The 25,052-nt window shown below is 43.3% G+C and overlaps 1 protein-coding gene across 31 annotated transcripts in view; it reads left to right on the top strand.

The window, feature by feature from the left end:
- Positions 1–25,052, top strand: part of rims1b (regulating synaptic membrane exocytosis 1b) — a 68,162-nt gene that overhangs the window by 11,438 nt on the left and 31,672 nt on the right. For 25 of the 31 annotated variants that reach the window (XM_047579392.1, XM_047579388.1, XM_047579398.1 and 22 more), the window contains exons 2-6: positions 9,535–9,748; positions 15,179–15,190; positions 15,670–15,690; positions 22,351–22,646; positions 23,226–24,133. In XM_047579392.1, the coding sequence (XP_047435348.1) occupies positions 9,535–9,748; positions 15,179–15,190; positions 15,670–15,690; positions 22,351–22,646; positions 23,226–24,133 (1,451 nt within the window). Of the gene's footprint in view, positions 1–8,456; positions 8,776–9,534; positions 9,749–15,178; positions 15,191–15,669; positions 15,691–21,284; positions 21,748–22,350; positions 22,647–23,225; positions 24,134–25,052 lie in introns of those variants that run through there. The other 6 variants (XM_047579412.1, XM_047579383.1, XM_047579384.1 and 3 more) reach the window with 5 other exon arrangements.

Below are 25,052 nucleotides of genomic sequence, written 5' to 3'. Positions count from 1 at the left end.
TCGGTTATAATTGTGTTTAAATGTACTTAAGGTTTTTATACCTTTTAGGTGTTGATCTGTAACAAATCCCTAAAACAGATTAAGGGCTCCATAGATTCTCTTTTCTTATATTTTTATCACCTACTTATATGTATACCTCATATTATTTTACATAGTCCTGTACTGAAAAATAAGGGATTATTATGGAAAACAAAGGAAAGCAATGTCTTGAATTTCATTAATTACAACCAGATCAACAAAGTAGTGAAATTAAGCAACTAAGGCATTCCTGACAAATGATTTAGCCATTTTCAAAATTTCATGGAGTTATTTTAGTGTCAAGATCTTTTGCAACAGATGTCGTGGCCTCCTCCACCGTGCTCAGATGACGCGTATGAGCACTATACGTTGCTGTTACTTTTCTGTCCATCACCACATAAATCTTTTCTGGAGCATAATCAGTTCCCAACATAGAGACTCCAGACCAACGTTTGGCTGAAAGCTGTTGAAGTAGTAAATTTATCTGTTTATATACACAAATGTACCGTATCAAGTATCAAATTGGAGAAATCAAATGGTCCTTCTAATGTTATGTGATCCAGCTGCGTGATACTGTATGTAAAGATGATGGTGACGCAGTCATTAAGGTGGAGGTAGGCACAGTCCGCCCTCAAGTACGAGGCTACAGCATGCAGGGAATGGTAACGACTGAACGATTGAATCAAAACTGTGCTTTCATTTGTAGTTTGATGTGAGCACAAATTCTGAAGCGAGTAATATACAAGAGAGGAGCGGCTGCTGGTATATAGTGAGGGGGATTAGAGGTCGCCAGTGATTACTACACAACTGCTCCACCAGCTAGACTCATGGCTTATATATCACCCAGCAGGCTGTGTGAGGTCAGAGGCCGGCTACGCTACATGTGACTTCTTCTTTATGTGTGCCTCGGTTTTTAAGAGAGAGGGCGATGAGAGCAAAGTGAAGTTTATATATATATATGTGTGTGTGTACACGTATAGTCATGTGGAAGACATCCGACAGCCTGTGAGGTGTGAGAGGAAAAGAGGACAAAAAGGAAACAGAGAGACAGTTCGAGGGATATAAATGGAAAAGACAGGAAATATAAATGCGCCAGTTGAAGAGAGAAAGAGTGATGGACACTCAAACGCTGAGGAGTCCATGCCAAAAAAACACTCGGCTCTATGAATATGGCTGAAACACTCACAGCATCAATAAAAGAGTTATCAATATAAATGTGTGGGAGGGGCTGCTCCAGTCTGACGCTACAGGCCCAAGACAGCATCACGTCTGTTCATTTAGCCTCTCCACACACACAGGACCAGCGGTGATCCTTCACTACACATGCATGTAGAGTGGCCAGTGCTTTTTTTATTTCCTTTCTTGGTTTGGTTTGACGCCCGACAGAAAAGAAGCTCTTGTGGGGGTCGTCTCAGGACAGGGACTCTACAGGGGCTCCTTCCCATTCAGGGCCATCAAACATCACCGATTGACTTCTGTGTAGAAGTAACTGCAGACGAGTCAACACGTTAAAGATTCCACAAACATCTTTGCTTAAACCAAGATCATGTGTCAGCTCTCTTTAACTGCAGGCTTTGAACACCGTGGATAAACCGACAATACGCTGGCTCGTTTCACATCCATATGTACTGTGCTGAAAGTTTAAGGGAAGTTGAGGTGAATATCTGCAAAAGAAAGTTCAAATGAATGCACTTTTCATCCTCTATAAATGCATTTCGTCAACACATGTCCTCATCATGCCTTATTTTCAGACTTTTCAAACTCTCATATGTGCAAATTGAAGCTAGTTTGTGGTTATTGTTTTGGGGATACATCCAAAAAAAAGGAAGGAACATCTGTGGGTGTATCACGTCTGAAACTCACACGACTAGGGTTAACAGACCGTAGTCATATGATTTTTGGATACACACTTGTTTGTCCGATTGGACTGTATAAATAAAGATTGAACCCAATGTCTGACCTTCATCATTGTTGCCGTCATGACGTGGCTCCAACTCTGGATCCTGGAAAGAACGACAGCCGGGAATCAGGGGAGGATTGACCAGATTGTTTGAGAAATCGCTGCCCTGTTTACAGACACACACACTGGGCTTCTGGGTGCTTTATTTCTGCTGCCGTTGTGACGTTTGCACCGTTTTATAGCCTCTCGACAATGGAGTGAGACAAATATGAAAAAGTCGTCATGGAGAACATCATGCCAGGCAAACAAGAAAACAAAGAAGGTGTTTGCGTTTGGTTAAGAGCCCATCTGTTGCTCTTCTCTTTTCTTTTCTTTCTTCATTTCCTTCTTATTCTTGGCACTTTGGATATCTTTTTCTTTTCTTTTTTTTAGGGCTTGGTTTGTACCCATAACTATATTTTTATTTTCCAGAAAACCGTTGTGTTTCTAACTGACTTCTCCTGAGAGGGCCTGACTGTGCTTTTCCTCCTTCTCGTCTTCCTCCCCATCCTCTTTCCATCGCTCTGTCTCCATCCTCTTTCCATCATCCACCCCTCTTCTCAAGTGGTATTTATAGAGCGGCTCCGGATGCATCGGCTTCTCTCCTCCGCTGGTCTCTGGCCCACGCTTGTTTCCGTCTTGGCTCCTTTTGTACATCCTTTCCTTTTTCGCTTGTTCTCCTTCCACCTCCTCGTCCTCCTCCCTGTAGACGGCAGTTTGTCGATCCGTCTCTTTCTAAGATGGGAAGACTTCAGGGACTCTGTGTTTTATACACTGCTCACTTGTTCTTCTTCTTCTTCCTGTCTTCTTTTTTTTTACCCAGCTGTCTCCTCTCCCAGTCTGCTCTCTTTCATTTCCATCTACTGATCACTCCACCTCCATCCCCTCATCCTCCTTCTACTGCCTCTTCACAGCATGTGTCGACGCATCTGCTGTCTTCCATCGTCTCGAGCTTCATCAAAAGCACACACCTTTTCTCTTTAACACCTTTTGTTGTGTCTAATGCAATGTTGAAATTATTGTTCCAGAGCACTCTTTTCCTCCTGTCTGTTAGTCACTAAACCAGCTTAGCAGTTCAACACATGTCGGAGTGGTACAATATAATATGTTTGGTAATTTCAGGACAAGGTGCTATAATTCATTCATTAATGCACAGGATAAGCTGTTACATTTCATTGTGTGAAGGTAACCAACAAGGTAAAACACATTCAGAAACCCAGTCCAACAGAAAACCGACCAGCAGGCTAGCAGTCAGCTACCAACTAGCAACCAACAAGAAGACACCAGCTAACTAGCCTAGCCAACAGCAGTATGCAGTATGCTGGGTGTTCTCACCGGCTGTCAGCTGTCTCCCTCAGCGCCACTCACGCTTTACCTCTTACGCCATTTTTGGAGTCAGGCCCTGCCAAGATTGAGACGGCCAGAGACGCCACACTGAGCTTCAAACCTGCTATTCAGGAAACGTATGCATGACATCAGGCAGAGTACTTTCATGTTTGCAATCTGGTATAAAAAAAATTATTTGGGCTCTATAGATCAGGGGTCTTCAATGTTTTTCAGACCAAGGACCCGCAAAGTGATGGAGAGATTCAGGACCACCTACCAACTATATGTGTTCTATATTAAACTCGGCCTAGTGCAGTTTATAAACATACATTATTATTATAATTTTGCATTTAATATTAAGCTATTTAAATAATACATTGGGTTGCGGACCCCCTGCTGAAGACCTGTGCTATGGCTTATTTCTCAAATAATGACACCTTTTAGAGCTCACCAGATTTAAGTCATGCATAATTAAATGTGTGGCCTCTTTGAGGGACAGGTGGGTGTCCTCACAGGTTGCTAGGTGACTAACTTGGCATCACCCGCCCACCCGCTCGCACTCAACGCCTGTAACCGTTTTTGGATGAGTCACTTATCAAGCACCGACACAGGCGGTGGCAGGAGCTTGAAAACCCTATAGAGTCCTATAGATGTTCAATTGATAACCCTTGAAAATCTCTTTTTTTTTTTTATTCTATAAATACCCCTAAAGCAGTGCTATCAAGGGTTTATTACCTTTTTAGTGTGCTATTATGACCTTAGCCCGACCATAGTTTGGTAAATCCGGACGAGGTCACAGATGCAGTGACACTTTGTTAAGGAAGAAGGACCTGAAGTGCAGTTGTAATAACTAATTTTACCCTGTGGAGGGAAGTAACACGCCATGTATCGTTAAAATCCCAAAAGAAGAAGACCAGGCTGAGACAAATAAATGGGTAAAGAAACATGATTGCAAGTCAGATTATTCTCAGTTATTTTCATTTACTGTCGGGGTGAAGTGAGTTAGCTTTCTGAGCAACTGAGATGTTGATGAGAGTAGAAAAAGATCCCATAGAAATATTTCTTCCAGTTTGCATTAAAGCTTGTTAACTATGGATTAATGACGGTTAAACATTTTAATCTATTTATAGGCCACACACATTAATACGATGTCACGATTCAATTACAAGGCTGCGTGTATAGAGCACATTCAGTTTCTGGGAACCAAGCTGCTAACGCATACGATTTTACAGTTGTTTTAAGCAAAAGTCGACATTAAAATGATCAACTCTGGGATTGTTGGTGCAAGAGGGAACTTTGTAGTTCTTTGGAAAAACCCGAGGCTTGTTACATGAAAACTTGTCACCGTTTGACAGGTGAAGCAAAAGTAATCAGTTAAGTGATAAGTATGCTCCCGCCGCTCTCTGCGTTCCGACTGCTCCTCTTGCGGCTTTCTGAGCCTCCTCCAGTTGAGAAAGAGTCTTCTGCGAAGCGTCGCAGGGAATCAGCTGATGAGACAGGAATAGTACCTTCAAACACACACGCACTCGCGCACGCACACACACACACTTCAGCTTCCTTCAGCAATGTATTCATAGTGGTGCTAATTAACAACTCAACACCAATGACTGGTGAGAGAGTGGAGACACACGAGGGAGAGATGGAGAGAACACAGGAGAAAGTGAAGAAAGCGTAGGAGAGTGAGGGGGAGTCCTTGGACTTGGTGAGATGAATACTGTATACAAGGCCGGAGGCAAAGGCAAACCCGTGCATGTGCATCTGCGGGTCCATGTCTGTGTCATTGTTTATATTTGCATGCGTGTGTGTCTGTGCTCACACTTATTTTGACAGGGCCACAGTTGGGCTAACCCACATCTGGCTCTCTGTCCCTGCTGGGCTGTGGCGCTGACCTAGAGAGAGGAGACAGCTCAGTCTGTTCACACCACTCGAACCCTCCAGGGGACCGTCTGCTGCGCCACATGCTGACACTAGGGCTGGTTCAACCAAGTTGATCCCGAACAGGAGAGCACGATTAGATTCCGATTCAGTTCCAGATATTTCAGTTTCAAAACTGTTTTCATTACATATGGAAGTAATTTTGAGAACATTGATGTCAGGTGCATGTGCTTTTGTCTAGCTCCTCCTGTCATGTTTTGGAGCTACCTCCCACGCCGACTAATCCCATGGCGTGATCTCGTGAGACTAGTCACGCGAAAGCGCTCTTGCAAGACTACAGCATCGTTTCTAATGAGAGGATACAGGAAGTGTCGTCTGTTTAAACAGTTTACGAGTCGGTATAGGATCTTTAAAAAATAAAAAAAATACATCCGAGAATCATTTTCTTTCAAACCCAACGCTGTGAGATAGTAACACACAAATGTTACTTTTTACAGTAATGAGTTGTATAATGGATCACCATTTCAGATACTAGCCATTAGCATCTGCTCTAGATTGTTTGTTTAGTTCTCTAGGCTCAAACCACCAACGAACAATCAGACCAAAACTCACTGTATTATTCTAAACGCTGACGCTGCTGTCTCGTTGTTTCGAGGTCGTAAAGATCTTTTCTTGCAGATCTTCTCTGTTGACACGCCTATGCAAGTGTGCATTTTATTCGCTGTCTATTAAAATAATCATTCCCACTCTTACGACGATCGGGTTGAGGCTTTATTTCTCATTTTCAGCATTCCTGCCAGTGGGAAGCAGCATAATGAGGGAAGAATGTTGCACTAAATGATGTATTCATGTATCATCCCTGCCACCCTAGTCCACACGAACGACCCGTTTTTGTGGTATTCCTGACATGCAGGAAAGTTTTCAACTTGTTACGTGTTTGCTGACGTTTTCAGTAATGGTGGAAGTGGATGTTAAGTTCCTTGTATAAAATGTCAGAGTAAAATTACGATTTCCTCTTCCTTTCATTGACCCTATGTATTTCGCACAAAAAAGTTAAACCACCGTAAGCTGGCTAAGCTGTTAACCAGGGTGACTTGTAGATGCTGATTTCTCATGCCATAACCATCTGAACGTAGCCATGGTTGCACATTTCTGAAACACATACTGTGAACCTTTCCAATGCACGTGTACCTGAAGACTTCCCAAAAATACCTTAGCATCCCTTCACCACTTCTGATCCCTCAGGCTTGGTGGCTGACCCCTGGGGGCAGTCTGCAGGCTCAGGCACGTAACTGTTGACACGCAAGTGCATGTCCTCACATGAGAGGACGTGTTGCACAGTGTCTCATGAGTGACCGCGGAGCGTTGTGTTTTTATGCATGTGGTCATGAATCTCCAGCTGAGTTAAGCTTCACATAAAGACAAGCATTAAGGTGGAAGTTGTGTACTGACTGAGGGGACATGGATAGTTACTGTCCCTAACACCCCAAGCCTCTTACTTTCAAATCACAAATATATGAGTATATTTTTTATACTATATGTGTCTTTTATATTTTTATTTTTATAATGAAGGTAACACGTTCACGTTATAAGTTTCAAGTGTAAAAATCTGTATTATTTTATTGGTTGAGTGTAAATGACAATGGAAAACACTATACATTTAAGATTTAAGTTCTGCTCAACAAAATTATGAATTATGAATATTATGACCTGACTTCCTCTTATTGTGAGGTTTCCCTTGTGATAGTTGTGTCTCATCAGAGAATGTTTTTGCCTTTTTGTGCAGTGGGTTAAGAGGATCATCCCAGTTTTGAAGTTGGCTTCATGTTCGTGTTTTTTGAGTTGTTCCTAAACTGAGGGCGGCTCAGGAGCTCAGGAGTAGCTCAAGAGCGATCGTCCAGTAACCGAAAGGTTTGGCGGTTCGGTTCCTCTCTATCCCTAGTCTGTCCATTGCCTTGGGCAAAACACTTAACCCACCTTGCCCCCAGGTGTATGCTCCCTGGTGTATGATTGTGAGTGATGTTTGGTGGTGGTCGGAGAGGCCGCAGGCACAAATCGGCAGCCACGTTTGCGTCAGCCTGCCTCAGGGCAGCTGTGACTACTGAGGTGGTTTACTACCACCAGGATGCGACTGTGTGAGCGAATGGATAATGCATTCAATTGTAAGCGCTTTAAAGCATTTTAAATGGAAAAGTGCAATATGAAACCAATGCATTATTATTATTGATTTTGTGGGAGTGTCATTGCTATTGTTTGGGGGTGTTTGGTCCTGAATCCCTGGACTTGAATCCCAGGTCCAGAAGTTTCCCAGCAGAACATTGAACTGTGATAAGATGTACTTAACTTCTGATCAGTGTACGTACTGTAGATCATTTGGCCACTGTAAAACTAGCTTGCAAGCCCAAAATGAGTATGCCCCCCCAATATAGGCTGAGAACAGGGATGTGTTTTTATACGAGGTCCAGCTTTAACCGTGTCTGCTGAATTTGTCAAAAAGCGGTAGAAAAGACTGATGAAACGGTGGCTCTAAGAACAGGAACAGCTGGTGCACTGACACCCGCTGACACTTAGCGCTTGACGCCACCGCGTTGCCATGTCAACCGGCGGTGCACCCTCTGTTTCTGACAGCTGCTCCCATGGTGCCTGGACTCGGCTCAGCTCCTGGACTCCCATAGGCAAAATAGATAGCTTCTCGGGGTCAGAGGTCACGTTCATGACGTTACTGCCGTGGCGATGTCATGTTGTTTATCCATCTGAAATTACGGTTAAGGTTTGCCCTGTGTCCATTTATCATCATTGTCATGAAAGTTAAGTCAGAGCCTGCTGCCGAAAACATACTTGAAAGTGCAGACGCTGATATCTGTGATCCTATTGGATACTTTATTGCAGTGGCACAGCCATGCATAAAGAGCCTAGGTTGGATGTAATGGTATGAAACCATGCTATTATGGCAGAGTGATAATCTTTATTATGTTAACCTATATGAGTGAACTTTAAAGTGCCCTGGCCCTGCATTATAGATGGCGCGTAGGCTTTGATGTGAAGTCCAGAAGACATAATGGCTTGTTGATATTGAATACAGAGCCTGTATCCAAACTGTAACCTTGACATCTATGTGGAGCCATTCCTCACGATTGCATTTTTCTACGTCACCAAGTCGCTGTCCCGTTTCCAGCCATTCTCTGTGCCAGCTGATTGGCCAAGACGTGTCCCAAAGCGCCAGTCACCTCCCTGTTCCAACTGTGCATGGAGGCAGTCTGCTGCTGCAGCACAATGAGCCACAGAGAGCTATGAGGGCTACGGTGAAGAGAGCTTGGAAAGTTTCTGTTTGACTGTGTGCTTTTGGAGAATTGCTAACTGTGTTATTTGGACGCCTTGCTTTTCAAAAAAAGACAAACAGAGACAGAGACTGTTTTTTTTAAAACAGTCAGAAACAACACTGCTGCGGCACAGTTCCTGGACTTCGGATGGGTCATGGTGGAGCATCGTTATCTGTTTGATTATTTGTACCAGGAAAAGCTGCTGACCAACGATCAGGTGTTATGTTTTGGATCATATTTTGACCGAGCAGCTGAACAGTGCTCAGAGGAAGACATGTCTGCCTTCAACAGACCCAGGTAACTGGTGTAAATTGAATATGTTTGGGTTCAGAGTCCCAACTACTGAGCAAGAGCACTGTTCCCTGATGTCCAACTGTCTTTTCAGTGTGATTTAGAATGAGCTCGTGATCTGAAGTGCGCAGAAGTGCGAATGGTGAATTTCAATCAATTTACACAGACACAACTGGAAAGTCAGCGTGTTGTTGGAGTATTTAGTGGAGTTTGCCTTTGTGCACAATTTGGCTGCAGTCTGTGAATGAAGCCATCTCCTTCCTGTCAGCCTCTCTCTCACAGAGAGGTAATTAAAGTTCCTGTCTGGGTTGCCATCATAGGGTTGCCATATATGCAAGCCATGCAAGGCTAATGTAGTAGTCCTTTGACAGTTCTGTTGAAACAACATCGTGTTTTGTTTTTTTTTTCACACGGCCTGATTTGCAGTTCACACTTATTTCCAACCCAACGGAAGGGTAAGGCCGTGAGCCACAGAGTGCAAAATTGAGCTGCAGTTTCATTTAATTGTGTGTATGATTTATTTATTTTTTGACAGGGACCTTTCAAGTGGTTCTCTAATTACCAGATATTTTGTGCTAACTGAAATGTTTTTTTTTTCCTCATGGACATGTATTACGAGGCGTTTTGTCTCTAAAAGATTTAAAACTATTCCCTTTTTTCAGATATTCCTCCATGTCTTCTTCTAGTTCAAGTTTGTCAAAGTACAAAAAGAATTCACGATGTTCCTCTAATGGGCTCATATCTTCAACTTCTGTCTCCCCTCAGAACACTGCACCAGCAGTTTGAGAGCTACAAACAGGAGGTGCGTCGCATCGGGGCCGAGACGCGCCGCCAGCAGACTCAGCAGAAGGACGACGCGCCCACCTGCGGCATCTGCCGCAAGACCAAGTTTGCCGACGGCTGCGGACACCTCTGCTCCTACTGCCAGACCAAATTCTGCGCTCGCTGTGGAGGTCGGGTCTCTTTGCGCTCCAACAATGTGAGAATCTGACCTCTCTTGCTTCTTTCTCCCTCCCCCTCACTGCCACCCCATTCCCGCTGTAGATAACGTACACTCGGCCCTTCCGCTTCTGTGTCCTCGTCACCATCTGCTTTTGGGTTTGTTTGTTATTTCTTTTTTTTTTTGCTTTCTGGTCACACTTTGGGGACACCAAAGTGTATTGGAAGAATGGCTTGGCACCAGTCATCAGTCCTTCAAGGCTCGTTGTGTGTCTCAGGCTGTAGTGCGGTGGAATGATGAAAAGCCGAAGCACCTTAGCTCACTTAAACGTGAAACACAGCGGTTACAGTGTCTGTGTCGTCCTCCGTCTCCTGTTATTGTACTGCAGCCATCAATAAGCATGTCAGCCAGTGATGGAGCTGCTCCTCACAAGCAACATGTCCAGGAGAGAAAGAAAAAAGAGCAACATGGGGAACAACGAGGTTCAGATAGGACCTAAAGTAGACGTATTACTCTACAGAGAAAAGTTAATATGTATTAAAATGTTTAAAATGGATTCCTGTGGCAACAGCTTCACAACAAAGAAGGATCTTAACTGTTCAAAGAAACTTCTTTCTTGTAGGATCTAGCTGATTGATTGCTTAAACTGCTTCTGCGTGACAACATCAAACCTCAATAAAGTCAAAGGAAAACAGTATATCTAGCCATACTTACGTAAGGTGATGAGTGATGAGCAAATAACATCTTGATCAACTGAAATCTTACCTACTCCTCAACCAATCGAGTGATCTGTGTCAAAAAAAAAGTCTTGATCAGTAAAATTGGTCATCCAGAAGGGGGGAATTGCTTGAGGACAGGTGTTAAGGCCATCATGAGTCTTTTAGAAGTGAAGAAGCTACTTGAATGAGGGATGAAGGAAGTCCAGCTTGTGTTTTGTGATAGTTGTGATACATATTTCTTTGGTGTCAGTTAGTTCAAAGCAAACTAAACGTTCAGCAGATGTTTAATAAATTAGACCAGACAGTCTGTAGCCCCCCCATAGTGCAACAATGGATTAAACCCGGATCCTTTCACTTGAACATATCACAGTTGAGCATTGAGAATTCAGTTGGAGAAGAAGATATCGACCAACAAATTGACCAATCAAACTGGATGTTACAGCCTCCTGTTACTTACTGCTTTCCATTGCCATTAAGTTGCCCTGTTGTTCTGGGGTGTTTTGAGCTAAATGCTAACATTAGTAAACCAATATGTTGACAATAAAATTGCTAAAATACTAATCATTATTATTACAGGGTTAAACTTCATACTTGTTGTCATTTTTAATTAGCACACATGAGTATCTACAAAATAGCTACGTATCGCTGGTCTGATGGAAATATTAAATGGTTAAATGTTAAAGTACTGCCCGTAATGTTGTAAAAATTAAAGTGAACAACAAAACATTTTTAAACCAACAGTGCACCGACCAAAGCTAACACGAACCCACAAGCTGAAGAAGCCTCGCTAATATAAAACCATGATATAACTATCAATGTGATCCAGGTTGTGGCTGCTAAAACAAATATGTTTGCGCTATTTTAAGACCCAGCCCTCTTCCAACTAAGCATTGTCTGGGCTCCACTCCAGCCCATGAAAGAGGCCCTCCTTCTGGTTACCTTACCTGACTGTGGACCCTCCACCCTAGGCCTGCTGGTGTCCAATCTGCTCAGTATCCGCCCATCCCAGCTGGGGCCAGGCTCACATGGGCACTGCAAGCATGCAGAACTGAGGAACCCGTCAGAACAAGGGATAAAGATAGCGCACCTGCTGGTAAAGTCATTAATACAACTTTACCAGCAGGCATGTGGCTATATGGAAATAAAGCGAGGAGACTAACAGGATCTATAAATGAAACACATTAAAGCTTATGCGAAAGGAAATTATGCTTAAAATAGCGTCAGGTCGTCATTCAGGCTTTTTTGAATAATTAATGTTTTAATATGGAATTTAATGCCATGAGATGACATACGGCTCCATTTAAAATTGAAATTTCAGAAGAATTATTGAACTCAAAGGCATTAGCACACACACGCTGTTCTTAGGTTCAAGTGTAACCACAGTAGCAGTGGTTCATCCTATTAGTGAGGTGTGTTAATGTGAGAGTGTTTTTTTTTTTTTTTTTTTTTTTGTGCCTGCACCACTTTGACACAACGGATCAATGAATGAATGAATTTGAATTAACTGGGATTAGAAGACATAAACCTCAAAATCTATTTAACACGTGCTTCATTTGCAGATCATAACGCAGCTGTTATCCGTGTATTGATTGTTATAACTTTGGAGTTTGTATCGTTTCAAATCAAATGAAACATTATTGCACAGCTGTACAACAAAATCAGTACTGAGTGTTACAAAAACAATAAAAATGCAGCATAAAATGATAAAAAAAAAAAAAATTAAAAATTAATTAAACCTCAGATCTTTGTTTCTATGATTAGTTGCAGGACTAATATGTGCCCCATGTTAAACTCTAAATAGTGTGTTAAATGACAGAACCGTGCTACATATTTCAACTGATTTCAACTTTTCGATGAATACGAGTGCAGAATTCTGCAGTCATTTGTGCTCCATTGCTTTCCTGCCTGTGTGTTTGTGACTGGTCATGTGTGTGAAGTGTGGGAGGCATGTGGTAGAAGTGACTCTCTTCTGGATTCAGCAGCGCTCGCCTTTGTTTCAAGTTGTTTTTCCAGCCAAGTAGAATAACAGCGTTAAGAAAGCTTTGTTCTGTTACATAAAAACTCTCTTCTGGCTACGGTGTGCTCATTTACTCCACATCAGCGGCACACTGTGTTTCCCTCCTGTTACCAGTTAGTCTTCCAAACAAACGGCACATTTACATTAGAGTATAAACATACTGCAACTGCTTGCTTCATCAGATTTATTGTAGTGAATGGACTGCAATGAATGGGCCAATAGGGAAGGCAGCTTTTAAAGCTACACAGTAGAATATATTTGAAAAGGGTCAGTCTGAATTACCAAAAGCCATAAAACGCCATGGATTTGTTCAGGTGGTGGCAGCGCATTAACTCAAAGTACCACAATAACCACAAAATGTCATTGTAGTAACATAACATAGACATTCAAATTGAAATTTAAAAACAAAGAAAGTTTCAAAGATAAAATGCCAAATGTAAATGAACATTAGTATTCATTTAAAAAGACAAAAGTGTATTGTTTTACTGTTAATAGCAGCCTGGTGTAACTAAAATCACAGTATGAGTCTGGTAACACTATTTAGGTTTAATCATGGGTGTTTGAGCTGATACAGACAAAGAAAAAACACCTCTGCATGCCATTGGATAGACCTTCAACACATCAGAGTCATGTTGTTCTAAAGAAACTCAACTCCACATACAGCCCGTCCAAACTATTTGATTTTTGCCAGAGCATGATCAGTTCCCAACAGAGAGACTCAGAAAGTTCAGGCATTATCCAGGCTACTAAAGAACCACAGAAGTGCCAGAGTTTATGTTTAAAGAGTACCACATCACAAAGACCAGAACTAAATCTACAGCCTTGCCATTATCTTCCTAATATTGTGTTTCTCCCCCTTTTGCCACTCAAACAACCCCGACCCACTGAAGCGTGGAATTCACTAGATCACTGAAGATGTGCCGTAGTATCTGACACCAAGACGTTAGCACCACAACCGGCATTAACCTTTTCAGCTATTTGCGCTACAGCTACTTGTTTAATGGACGTGACCACATGGACCAGATTTCTCTCCAATTCACCTCCTTTCCTCCCTTGGATCATTTTTTATAGATGCTGAGAAAAACCAGACAAATGCTGTGATTTTGGAGATGCTCTGACCCAGTTGTATGGACCAGATCACAATCTGGTCTTATTCTTCCTGCTTCTAACATCAACTTTAACGACATAATATCCTCTTGCTGCCACATAAACCCCGCCCACTTACAGGAGCCATGATAAGCAGATAATCAGTAGCTGGATTTACACGGAGCCATATATTCTGATTACGATCGATTTAGAAGCCCAAACCGAATGAAAATGCTCCACATAAACACTTCAGTCGGAATGAACAGACCCACAGGGGTAGGATATTTCTTTTCTCATGTAAACGGTGAATCGGAAAGAAGTCAGGCTCAGTTCGGTCTAGATATTATCGCACACTTAGATGGCAGAAAAAAATGAGAAATATTGAACTGTTTAAAAAGGTCCATCAAAAATGCACTGAAGCCGAGATAGACTGAAGTGCGGAACAAATTCGTAACCGCAGGAAAACCTTGAAGACTGGCTACTGTAAGGCTAAACAACACGATATCAAAAGTCGATGTGACTCCACAAACTTTCCAAATCAAGCTGCTGCTTTAAGAATAAAAGTGTAAGAACAGTAGCAATTACTGTGCTGATTAGAGGATATGAGTCATGGGATGTTTTCATCGATCTGCGCATCTGTGAAACGGGCTTTTCTGATTAAAAGTAGTGGCACATGTGAACATCAGATCAGAATAGATCACATCACATGTAAACAGGTGACCTGAAACGTCCAATCGGAATGAGAGAAAGGTCTCCATGTAAACCCAGCTACTGTCATTCGCTTCACCTGTCAGTGGTCACAATGTTATGGCTGATCAATGTAATATCAAAACATCACCGTAAAAAGTACTACACTGTGTAATATTAAAACAGCCACAAGCTCAAACGTCGTATCGACTCTGAATGTTTTGAAAATACTTAACTGACAGTTTCCAATTCTCAGATTACATCTTCCGCGTCGGAGAGCTTCTGTAAAACTGTGTATCGGCAAACGAAACCTTCCGTTCCTTCTAAGCAGCTTACAGGAATCATTTGTCACTTCCTATTGACAGAGCCGTGTAGTGCTGGCCTGTGCCCTGCAGAAGGCGTCACAGCGGCACGATGACGACCCAGACTCCGTCCAGACACCGAATACTCACAAGCCACGTGGCTTAACGGCCACACGCGTCAGATGTAACAGTTAATTGAAAAGGTGCTTCAACCCTAGTGTTACGATCTTTGGTACGTTCATTAGAGTGTAAGGCGGGAATCAGACAATCCTTGAATCGTGGATATCAATGTGTATCAGTGTAGAAATAGGATTTAAAAGGGGGAGTGTGCTCCATGTTGCTTGCAGGTCACGCCAAGATCATGCATGTCGCTGCAGGCTAGCATGTCAGTGGTCCCATACATTCGTCGTCCTCACCGCCCTCAGACTTTGTCACTGAATATGAAGTGTGCGTAACAATCCTGCAGAATGTAATTAACAAATATTTGCACCACGTCCTCTTTCCCCCTCTTTCTTCATTTCTTCTCCCCAAATCTACCTGCTTTCACAAATTCACCCTCTCCGCACCTGTTCCTGTCTTTTATTTCTCTCCCTCCCTACCTTGCTCCACCTCCTCCTTCACTTCTCCCCCACTGCTACCTGGACTGCATGCCACAAAGGAGGACAAAGTGGTTAGCATCTTTTTTTTCTTTCTTTCCTTTTGTTTTACGTTCTCTCTGTACTGTGAATGTGATGTTCGTGCCACCTGAAGGTAAAAAAACAAACAAACAAACAAAAAATGCTGGCTGCGTTCACATCTCTCCTGCTCCCGCGTCTGTTTACATGTAGATTTTGTCCTTGGACGGTGATGTCAGATATTTCTATGTTTATGATTCCCAGCTGGAAAATAAAAAAGTTTGAAAACAATACGGGATGCAAGAGAGCGAGTTGTATCGGATTGGAACGTAGCCAGTGTTTGCACAAATCCACTTATGGATTACTGACTTAACTGAACCGAGGGAGTCCCTGATAGTTGGTGCAGTTTTTCTCAGAGACTTTACTGCTATCTGGGCTGGAGACACCTGGAGCGGTTGCATCCTCAGCGGTTTTTCTCCCATGTGAACTCTGACTAACTCTGTGTCCATTGTCTGTCTCCTCCCCCCCTGCAAAGTGTCTCATAGTGAAGGACAGGGTAAGACTTCCTGGGTGATGGATTTTGCTGCATGGGTCACTACTATTGTCCCCTCCCTCCACGCTCGGGTCTGTGCTCATTCACAGTACCAGAACAGGAATTCAGACCCACCATCAGGTTTTGCCTCACTGACCATTGTGGATCAATATTTCTGAGAATGAATGCAGACCCTGAAAATCAACTGGCGGACAGAACGAGCATGAACCATAAGGCTGTCTGCAGGGGTGTCTGGCCCTTCTGACCCACCCTGACCCCTCTTCCTGTGGCTGTAGGCATGGCTGTGCTGGGAGTGGGGGGGTGAACATAATGTGATTAAAAACTAAAAAGTGGAGGGGGGTCTAGGAGATTGGCGTTTCAGCGGAGATGTTTATAAGAAAGCACTTTAGCCTATAGACCTTTTATCTGAATGCATAATGAATGCACACTCATGCCTGTGCATGCTTTCCCTGCCTGTGTGTTTGAGACCAGACCAGCCTTGCCATGGGGAGACGGGACAGGCCCAGGTATATATATATATATATGTTTCACTTTGTCCACTTCCCCCCCTAATGCTTGGTCACTGCAAAATGTTGCGCAAAAGTGTTGTGGCTGCTGCAAATGTCAGGAATGGTGAAGATAAGTTTTTTTTCATGTTGCCCTTGACAGTTCAGGACGAGGATTCATTCTTACTGAACGTATGCATCAAAGGTCAAAGAGTTTTTTTGTTTTTTTTGTTTTGTTTTTAAATCGTCATTTCAACCATATGTAGCAGGTCCAGGAAATGGCTAATCAGCAGACACAGTCACTGACTATAATCACCAATCAATATATAAAAGTAGAGGAACCCTCCGTGACGTGAAGTAGTTTTGAAGCCCAGTGCCGATTCAGAAACTCAAGGAAGGTGAAGTGTGTTGGAGACCTGAGGCGGCGATGCCGAGACAGACAGCTAGCAACTCCCACCTGTCGCTCAAAGCAGCCATGCCCTTAACTCTGCATATCTTTAAGACTTAATATCACTTAAACAGGTGAGTTGTAGCTAAACTCTCCTCCTACAGTTTTTTTCATGAATTAAGAAAATAGCTAAAGACACCAAGACACCAGGCGTTAATCATGTTCATGTCTGTGGCCAAGTTGAACATTTGAACATGGAAGTCTATGGGAACTGTGTCATATTTGGAGCCAGCTACGACTAGTGGCCACTCTAGGAACTGCAGGTGATTTGCCACTGCAGAGATTGCTTCTTGGTAAGAATAGAAATGTAAAAAGTTGACACGTGTCAGTCGTCCCATTGTAGCTGAGGAACTTTTGGGAATGTCAAGCTTCAGTTTTTTCAAACATGCTGAAGAGGTGTGCACGTTGTAACTGCAGTAACAAGCTTACTAGTTAAACTTTTTCTGAAAAGACCTGTTTAATAGTAACTGTATTCTACTGTTACCAGAAATCAAAACGCTACCATCATATCCAATGTGTGGTTTATTCTCCATTTTATAGAATGATCAGTTGCGCATAAAAAAACACTCTTGAAACCACTTGTAAAAAGAATAATAGGTGTAAGATGGTTAAAATAAAATGAATACATAAATAAACAGGATTAATAGTATTAGCAAAAAAATACAAGATTTGCCTGTGTACAATAAATAGAAATAAATATACACTACATACAAATATATTATTTGTATGTAGTGTATATTTAGTGTATATTAACCATATTTCTAATGGTGGCATCACTATGTTTTAAAGTGCACACCAGGAAGGATACTTAAATTTTTTGCTGCTGCTATAAATTGAAGTATTCGTTTATGTGTGTTTAATAGTAGCTCCAGATGGCACACCGCTAACAGTCTGCCTCCTTTGTAGAGGGCCACTGCCTCCCAGTGGAGAACAGACAGGCGCTTGGTCCTAACACACATGTTACCTTCTCCTGGTCTGATGGAAAGGGTCTTCGAAGCCAAATGAAGGCGTTCATCCTTATTTGTATTTGGTGCCCTGTTTTATGGCCAACCGTCTGACATTATTAACACACTCAGATTCACACTGATATCGCCCGACAAAATCTCTCTCGGTTAGTGCGTCGAGCTGACGCTGCGCTTTTTGCAGGAAGGGAGGATGCACTGCATAATCTCAATCATGTTCCTCAGCACCGAGATGACTAACCCACCGCTCTCTCCTCACGCGGCTCTCCTCTCTGCTGGTGCCCGACTGTATCTGTAGCAGAATCCATAACACTCGCTCTCTTTGTTCTCCGATTCTGACCATTTCCATTTTACTCTGTGTTCCCCTCTTTCGCTGTGTTCCTATTTCTGGCTTTACTCTCTCCCTCTTTGTCTGCTCCCACATCAAGACACCATTGCATTAATCTATTTTTATATAAACCGGTGTGATTGTGGTGCTGGCAAATGTGACGGGGGAACTTGGGCGTGGAATCGGACAGCAGCTCATGTAATAGGACCTCAATCCCCAAGATTTAAATATATCAGCTAAAGTGATGAGAGGTGTTTTTTGGACAGTTTGTTGCTTGTCTGTGAAGGTTCTCAGCCCTTGATGCTATATCCAGAAAACAAGCTGAGTGAAAAACAACTAGTCTTTTAGGGTTTCTTGAAAACGTTTTGCCTCTCCAAATAGCTTCTCTAAGTCTAAAAGAATTACGATTGTCACGGATGTCCTCGCCTCCAAGAAACCATCGGAGTCCAGCTGCCTCAGCTTGCTTTTGGGACATTTGTGTGGCTTTAACATTGCACAATGTGATTGCTGAGATTAAAGTTGCACAGGGAAATCAATTTTATAAGAACCTCCAAATTGGAAAATAGCCTGGAAGTCAACCCAAGTTTCCCTGCTCCTACTATTTTAATTTTTTTTTTTTTTTGGTAGAACGTTGGTCTGGAGTCACTTTGTTGGAAACTGATAATGCTCCAGAAACCTTTTTTGGATTTGATTTGATTGGGAACAATCAATCTGATTGGTTGATTGGTTCATGCAGAAGTAATATTTACAATATTACAATATTTACCATTACATTAGCAGATGAACTGTTAGCTGGTGTGTGAGTCCCCCAATTGTCACGACATGACCATCAGACGATAAAATGTGACCAATATTTTTAATTTGGAATATGACATAAAACAGACGGACTGTAACGGCAAAATTCAGTAGTTAAATCCGTTGTTTTAGGGACACACTGGCTTCGACCATGAACCACATATCCCTGGTTTGGGAAGTGTAGTCCATGCCACTCATCGTCGCTGTCTCCTCTCATTTCCTGCCATTTAAATGCTGTCATCTATTCTGTGAGGCATGCAGTACAAAAAAAAGAGCTCTTGCTTCTCAGTGCACACTAGACACCAAAGGAGGACACTCAGAATACAGAAGAAATGTTGATGAACTTCTCACTTCTTTTATCACACTATCGTGATTATGTGAGCTTCACAAACGGCTTCAGAAATAATAATAATAATGACAATAATAAAAAACCAGGGAGGATTTACAGCCACAACGGCTCCGCTTCCCTTTCAGCCTTTCCCCACCACTGACTGGCCTGCTTGTAGAGTTGATCTACCACCTTATTAGGGGAAATGGAGCATTATGTCTTTTGCGGTCGTGTTTCTTCCCACCATTCAGGATTTATCATTCCGCGTGAAGGATAGCAGTTTACACCCAGCGCTGCCTCATATGTCATCCTGTCGAGGTGTGTGTGTGTGTGTTGAGGGTGGGGTCGCCGCACACTAAAAGCCAATCACTCCCTCCCCACAGATTCAACACCCCCCAAGGCTTCCATATATTCTTCCCATTTAAGGAAAAGGCTGATGTTCACACATTTCAGGCCGCTGTTGAACGCTGCCGCTGGTGCTGGTGTTGGCTGCGGCAGCAACGCACCCCTTCGCTGCTCTGTCAGCAGACGGACGGAGCCGCCCTGGGGGTGAAGAGGTGGTGGGGTAGAGACGCGTGAGTGACAGGTGTGTGGGGGCCCTCATTTGTCAAGTCAGCCAGGTGTGTCAGCTGAGCGCGAAGGTGCGGGGAGATGAGAGGAAATTAGAAAGGAAATAGAAGGCTGGAGCAAAGCCGAGGAGGGGGAAAGAGCGGAAATGAAATGAACTGAAAGGAAAGAAAATGAGAGCAAATAAAGATAGAAACGTAAGGGCAGGAAAGGAAAGAGAAAGTCAGAGAAGAGGTGCCGATGATTCAAAAGACAGAAATGGAAAAGGAAGTGAAGGAAGATGAGAGGGAAAATGAAAGAAAGGTAGAAAGAGGTTGAAAATTGAAATCAGTGTCAGTGCTGTGGTATTTGTGCAAATGTTTTTAATTTTTAGGATGGACACACAAACACACACATGCAACCACACACTCGGTGCATTGTACTCCTTTTTCTCCGTGCCTCTTCTCTGTGATGCGGTTACCATGGAGAAGCACATTTTTAGGCAGAAGGAGGTTGACATTATTACATGACAGAAACGGCACTGCCTATTCTCTACACACACACACACACACACATCTCCGCCTACAGGCGCTCGCCCACTCCACACTCTTCCAGGCAAGAAGGTTTCAGAAATGTCCTACATTTCCATACTGTAACACGCATCACACACACACACAGACTCACGCATCCTCATTCTGCAGCATGAAGCAGCGAGATGAACTCGAGGTGACACCAGAGTGAGATGCCTCTGGATGGAGGGAACTGATTGGAGGCTCTCACATCGTATCTGTGCATCTTGTGCAGATAAAAACACAAAGGCACACACACGCACACACACACACACACACACACACACACACACTCAGACGCTCACATAATTCCTCCAATGATATCTTTTAGGCTATCCAGGAACCCAGAGTGCAGTCCCTCCAGCGGAGGATTATAAGCATTATACATGCATTATACATATATTTTATGTGTGCGATGACTTATATTTATTTGATTGTTTTCCGCAGTGTAGAAACATGCGTGCTATATGGATTATCCGAGCTTTTTTATAAAGTCTCTCTTTGGTTAGAGAACACACTGACACAGTTGATGTGTGTTTAGGCTATGTGATGATCTCATTTGAGGATTACGCCTGCGGACGAGAGCATTTTATTCCTCTTCAGTGACGAGCAAAGCCACCTATAGATACTCACAAGGGCCAGTGCAAAAGTGCAGATATAATCCTTCAGCTTTAATGACAACAGCAGTTTTTTTTAAATGTTTTATGTGTTTAGATTTTTGGTTTTTAATAATGAAATGGTGTTGATGTCAGTAGTGCCATCGATTTCTTTAACCAGTTTTCTTTGCATACTAATCAGAATATGATGTGTTTTTTTTTTTTTTTTGTTTGAAGATATAACATTTGAAGATAAACATTTAATTCATGCTGGATTTTAAAGTTCACATCTGAAATGTACCAACAACTTTTAAAAGAGTAAACGTCTAAAATGCCAAAAAGGATTTTTGAGAAAGTGTGTACCAGAAGGTATTATGGTAGGAAAAATCATGCTCTGGGAATGAAGGCGGTGGGGGCATGAGTTTAATCTCTAACCTGCTCCGCCTGCGTGAGATGATGGGGGGGAGGAGCCTATAGGTTAGAAGTTATGGATTGTGAGCCGGTATTGTCTGCTGATGATGAGTTGAATAATAGTGAGGAGCTGAAAGGATTACTGGCCACTGATAATCTGTGGCCCCTCAACTGAGGTGGACAAAGACGCAGAGAGAAAGAGGGTGTAGTGCCTGGCTGTCCGACAGCTGTGGGCCGTGTGGACGGCTGATTTACTTTAGATTAGTCTGGACATGCGCCAACTGGGATTCAATCAGGCCATGATGAATGCGCTTTGGCACGCCGGGAGCTAACTGCTAAACTGACTGCTAACAGTGCTTCCCCCTGGCTGTCAAGGAGTAACATTTTGGGGTTTCCAAGGGTCTCAGGGGTGTTTTGTGTTCACTTTGTGCTAAGGTTGTGCGGTGTAATACATGGGACGACCGTGTTTTATTTCTGCTTTGGATTTATTCGCTGCAAAATAAACCGGAGGGATTATAAATATACGGAGGGAGAGATAAATCCTGTTTTTGTGCTGTCGAAGTGAGGTGAAAGTCAGTAGCCATGGCTACATGTGAGTATTTCATGTTGTGTTTGGGTTTGATTTATGGGATGGACAACCAGATTCGATCACTAATTTTCTGTAATCATCACTCTTACTTTCTGAGGGTGTACTGTACATATTCATAGAACCTTGACTGTAGAAATAATTCCATGCTTTTGTGAAAACGGTGAAAATAATATACACAACAGTGACAATAAGATTCCACTGTTCCTTTGTTCTTTACACCAGCTGTATTACAGGCTCATTTGTAGCCTTATGGATCCTATAACAGATAGATGTAAGCTTTAAATATATGAATATATATATATATATGTATTCTATGTGCATTACATCAGTTGTAATATTGTAATAAAATTAAGGACAGGTAAAACAAGCCTCCTAAAGAGGATCTGTATATTTTTAACAGCAGTACAGAACATACCACAACGTTACCACAGATCTCTCTAGAAGAAGCTTAACTGCCCCCCTAACGTTAACCACGCTGCATTTGTTTTGGTGCAAGCCTACATGCTCAATATGGGTAATGATATTACTGCAGATTTTGTGCCACAAACCTGTCTAACCAACCTGAAGTGAGCATGCCAAACACTTTTGTCCTTTCAACTCTTCCAGGTAATGTGGGTATGCAACCTATGCCGTAAGCAACAGGAGATTCTCACCAAATCAGGAGAATGGTTTTCGGGGTCAGGGGTGCGGCCTGGGAGCCTGGGCACCTCCTTGAACGACCCGGCCACAAGAGGTGAGGCCCAACGGGACAAGAAGCTATTCCGCTCCAGGTCCCAAGCGCCGCCCTCCGGCGGCAACACAGGGCCACCAGACGGGACGCATCTGCCCGCTGGTGTCACTGCAGCCAAGGGCGCCGACACTATGCCTGGCTCTCGCTCCCAAAGTGAACCACCTAAAGAAAAGTAAGAGTCACACATGGAACACAAAATTTTTGAAACGGTGAACTGTTTGTGTTGGGTTTGCAACCTGTACCTCTTTTCATTTACTTGATTAGGATTGGTGAAATGTAGAACTGGAAAACAGGAATCATATTTGGAACAAAGAAACCTAGAAAGGCTATAAGACAAGGCTTTGGACCCACTGTGTTCAGTATTTGCTGAAGCAAAAAAAAATAAAAAAATTGGGGAAAAAAAAGAAAAGGGAAATATCTCTGTCTGTTCTAGCTTAACTACTGGGTCACAGATTTTAGTCTTGAGAGGTCTTTGACTCAATCCCCTTGTTAGGTAGGATTTCGGCACTGTCTCATCTTGGTTAGTAAAATTTTTAATCAGTTCAAAGAGAACAGAAAAAGAACAGGATAGTCCATGACACACTTTTTCAGCAAAATCACAACTTTGCCTGTTGGACCTGAAACTGTTTCTAGATTATACACTTAGACTAAGACAGAATTTTGTTGCACATAAAAGTAAACACTCTTAAAAACCACAAAAAATAAAATAAGATTAGATTAAAATAACTATATGAGTCCCCTTCTATTCCAGGAAAAGGCCGGTTTCTCTACATGAACAAAATGGTAAGGGCAGCATGGGACGTGGCCGGAGACCTGCTGGCAAGTTGCAGTCTCAGTCATCTCTGGATGAGCGAGTGGGCCCTGGAGACAGAGGAGAGAGAAGGTTAGGAGACGGCCGGCGACTGGAGAAGATCCATTCTCAGGACTATGAGGATGGAAATGAAAATCTGGGTCGTCAAGAGACCCACCGCAGGCGTCCTGACGAGGAAGAGCAGAGGGAGCGGCAGCGTCGCGAGGAGGAGTTTCAGAATCGTTATCGCAGTGACCCCAACCTGGCGAGGTACCCGGTGAAACCCCAGAAAGAGGAGCAGGAGATGCGCATGCATGCTAAGGTATCGAAAGTACGACACGAACGACGACACAGTGATCTTGCAATCAATGAGGTTGGACTGGGGCCTGGTGAAGGAGGGGGTGGTGGAGGCGGAGGAGGCCGCTCAGGGGAGGTACCAGAAAACCGTTTGGCAAGGAGGGGTGGAGGTGGAGAGGGAGACCGCAAGACCCACTTGGAGAACCACAGAGCCTACTCTGTGGATAGGACCGTGGGGGTCGGAGGGGGTGCACCCCCTGCCGGAGGTGGAGTGAGATCAGGGGTCCAACCTGGGGGACAGGCGCCTCCGGACTGGGGCCCGAACAATGGTCGTCTGGAGCCCGGTACAACACGGACACCAAGGGACAAAGGTGGGGATAACCTGCTGAGGAAGGACTCTCAGAGCTCAGACCAGTCGGAGTCTTTGCGGCCGCCCCCTCCACGTTCAAACAAGAGCAAGCGCGGAGTCAACAAGAAGCAGATGTCCATCAGTAGCTCAGAGGAGGAGGGCGGCTCCACGCCCGAGTACACCAGCTGTGAGGACGTGGACATGGAAAGTGTCAGCGAAAAAGGTCAGTCAGACAGATGTGCTCCACTAGTTTACTAGCTAAACCCACGATAACCGATAGCACTGTTTGCCATCATTCATTTCTATGCATTAGACTCTGTTCATCATTTGCTGAGGCTACCTTTTCCTCCCACCAGAACTTGCTAGTGAGCATCAGCGAGTCTTACCTTGGTCACATGTTCATCCATAACTTCTACATGTGATAGTGATACTGATACTGCTGAGTCACGAAGGACCATAATTTGATCTTTGCGTGTGCTGTACTCTCATCATTGTCAAGATTATTTTCACGACCTATCCGACTGCTGAGTGTACTGTGTGCAGGATTAAAATTACAGCAGTAATACGTCTGATGCCTAATTGTAACCTGGCGTGCAGCTCACGCTCTCAGAGATAGATAGATCCCAGCTTAATGACCGGTCAAATGAGTCGACACATTTTTAACCTGGGACTGAATTGTTTTTCAAATGAAACATGGTTGTGGAGATTTAGTACTTTTTTGGTTTTTAACTTATATAGTCCCTACCCAGCACATACTGCAGTACTATCATTGCGTATAATCTACACCTCTGTGCGGTGGCTAAACCCGCTGCTCTCAGGACAGCTCTCATTTATTTTCGAGAGTCGCTGTGATTTAGGCCAGCAGATTTGTGGAATTAGGTCAGTGGCTCGTTGGCTACGTAATGCCTCGCAAACAGCCATCAGGCAACCGCTAACCACGGACCACCAGCTAAAAATCAGGGCTGGTTGCGGTTGCGTGCTGTGTGGCCGTTGCTAGCTGTTTGCTACCTATATAGTTTCCTGCTCTTTGCTATAACATGCTAAACTGTACCAAAATGTGTGTTTGAGCTCAACTGAGAGTAGATACAGTTAGCGCCGCTGGATCATCTTATTTCCGGATGTTTTAATCCAGATCAGGAACG

Source organism: Mugil cephalus, chromosome 2, assembly GCF_022458985.1.
Source record: "Mugil cephalus isolate CIBA_MC_2020 chromosome 2, CIBA_Mcephalus_1.1, whole genome shotgun sequence".
NCBI lineage: Eukaryota > Metazoa > Chordata > Actinopteri > Mugiliformes > Mugilidae > Mugil > Mugil cephalus.
This window is presented reverse-complemented; position numbering and strand designations above follow the sequence as displayed.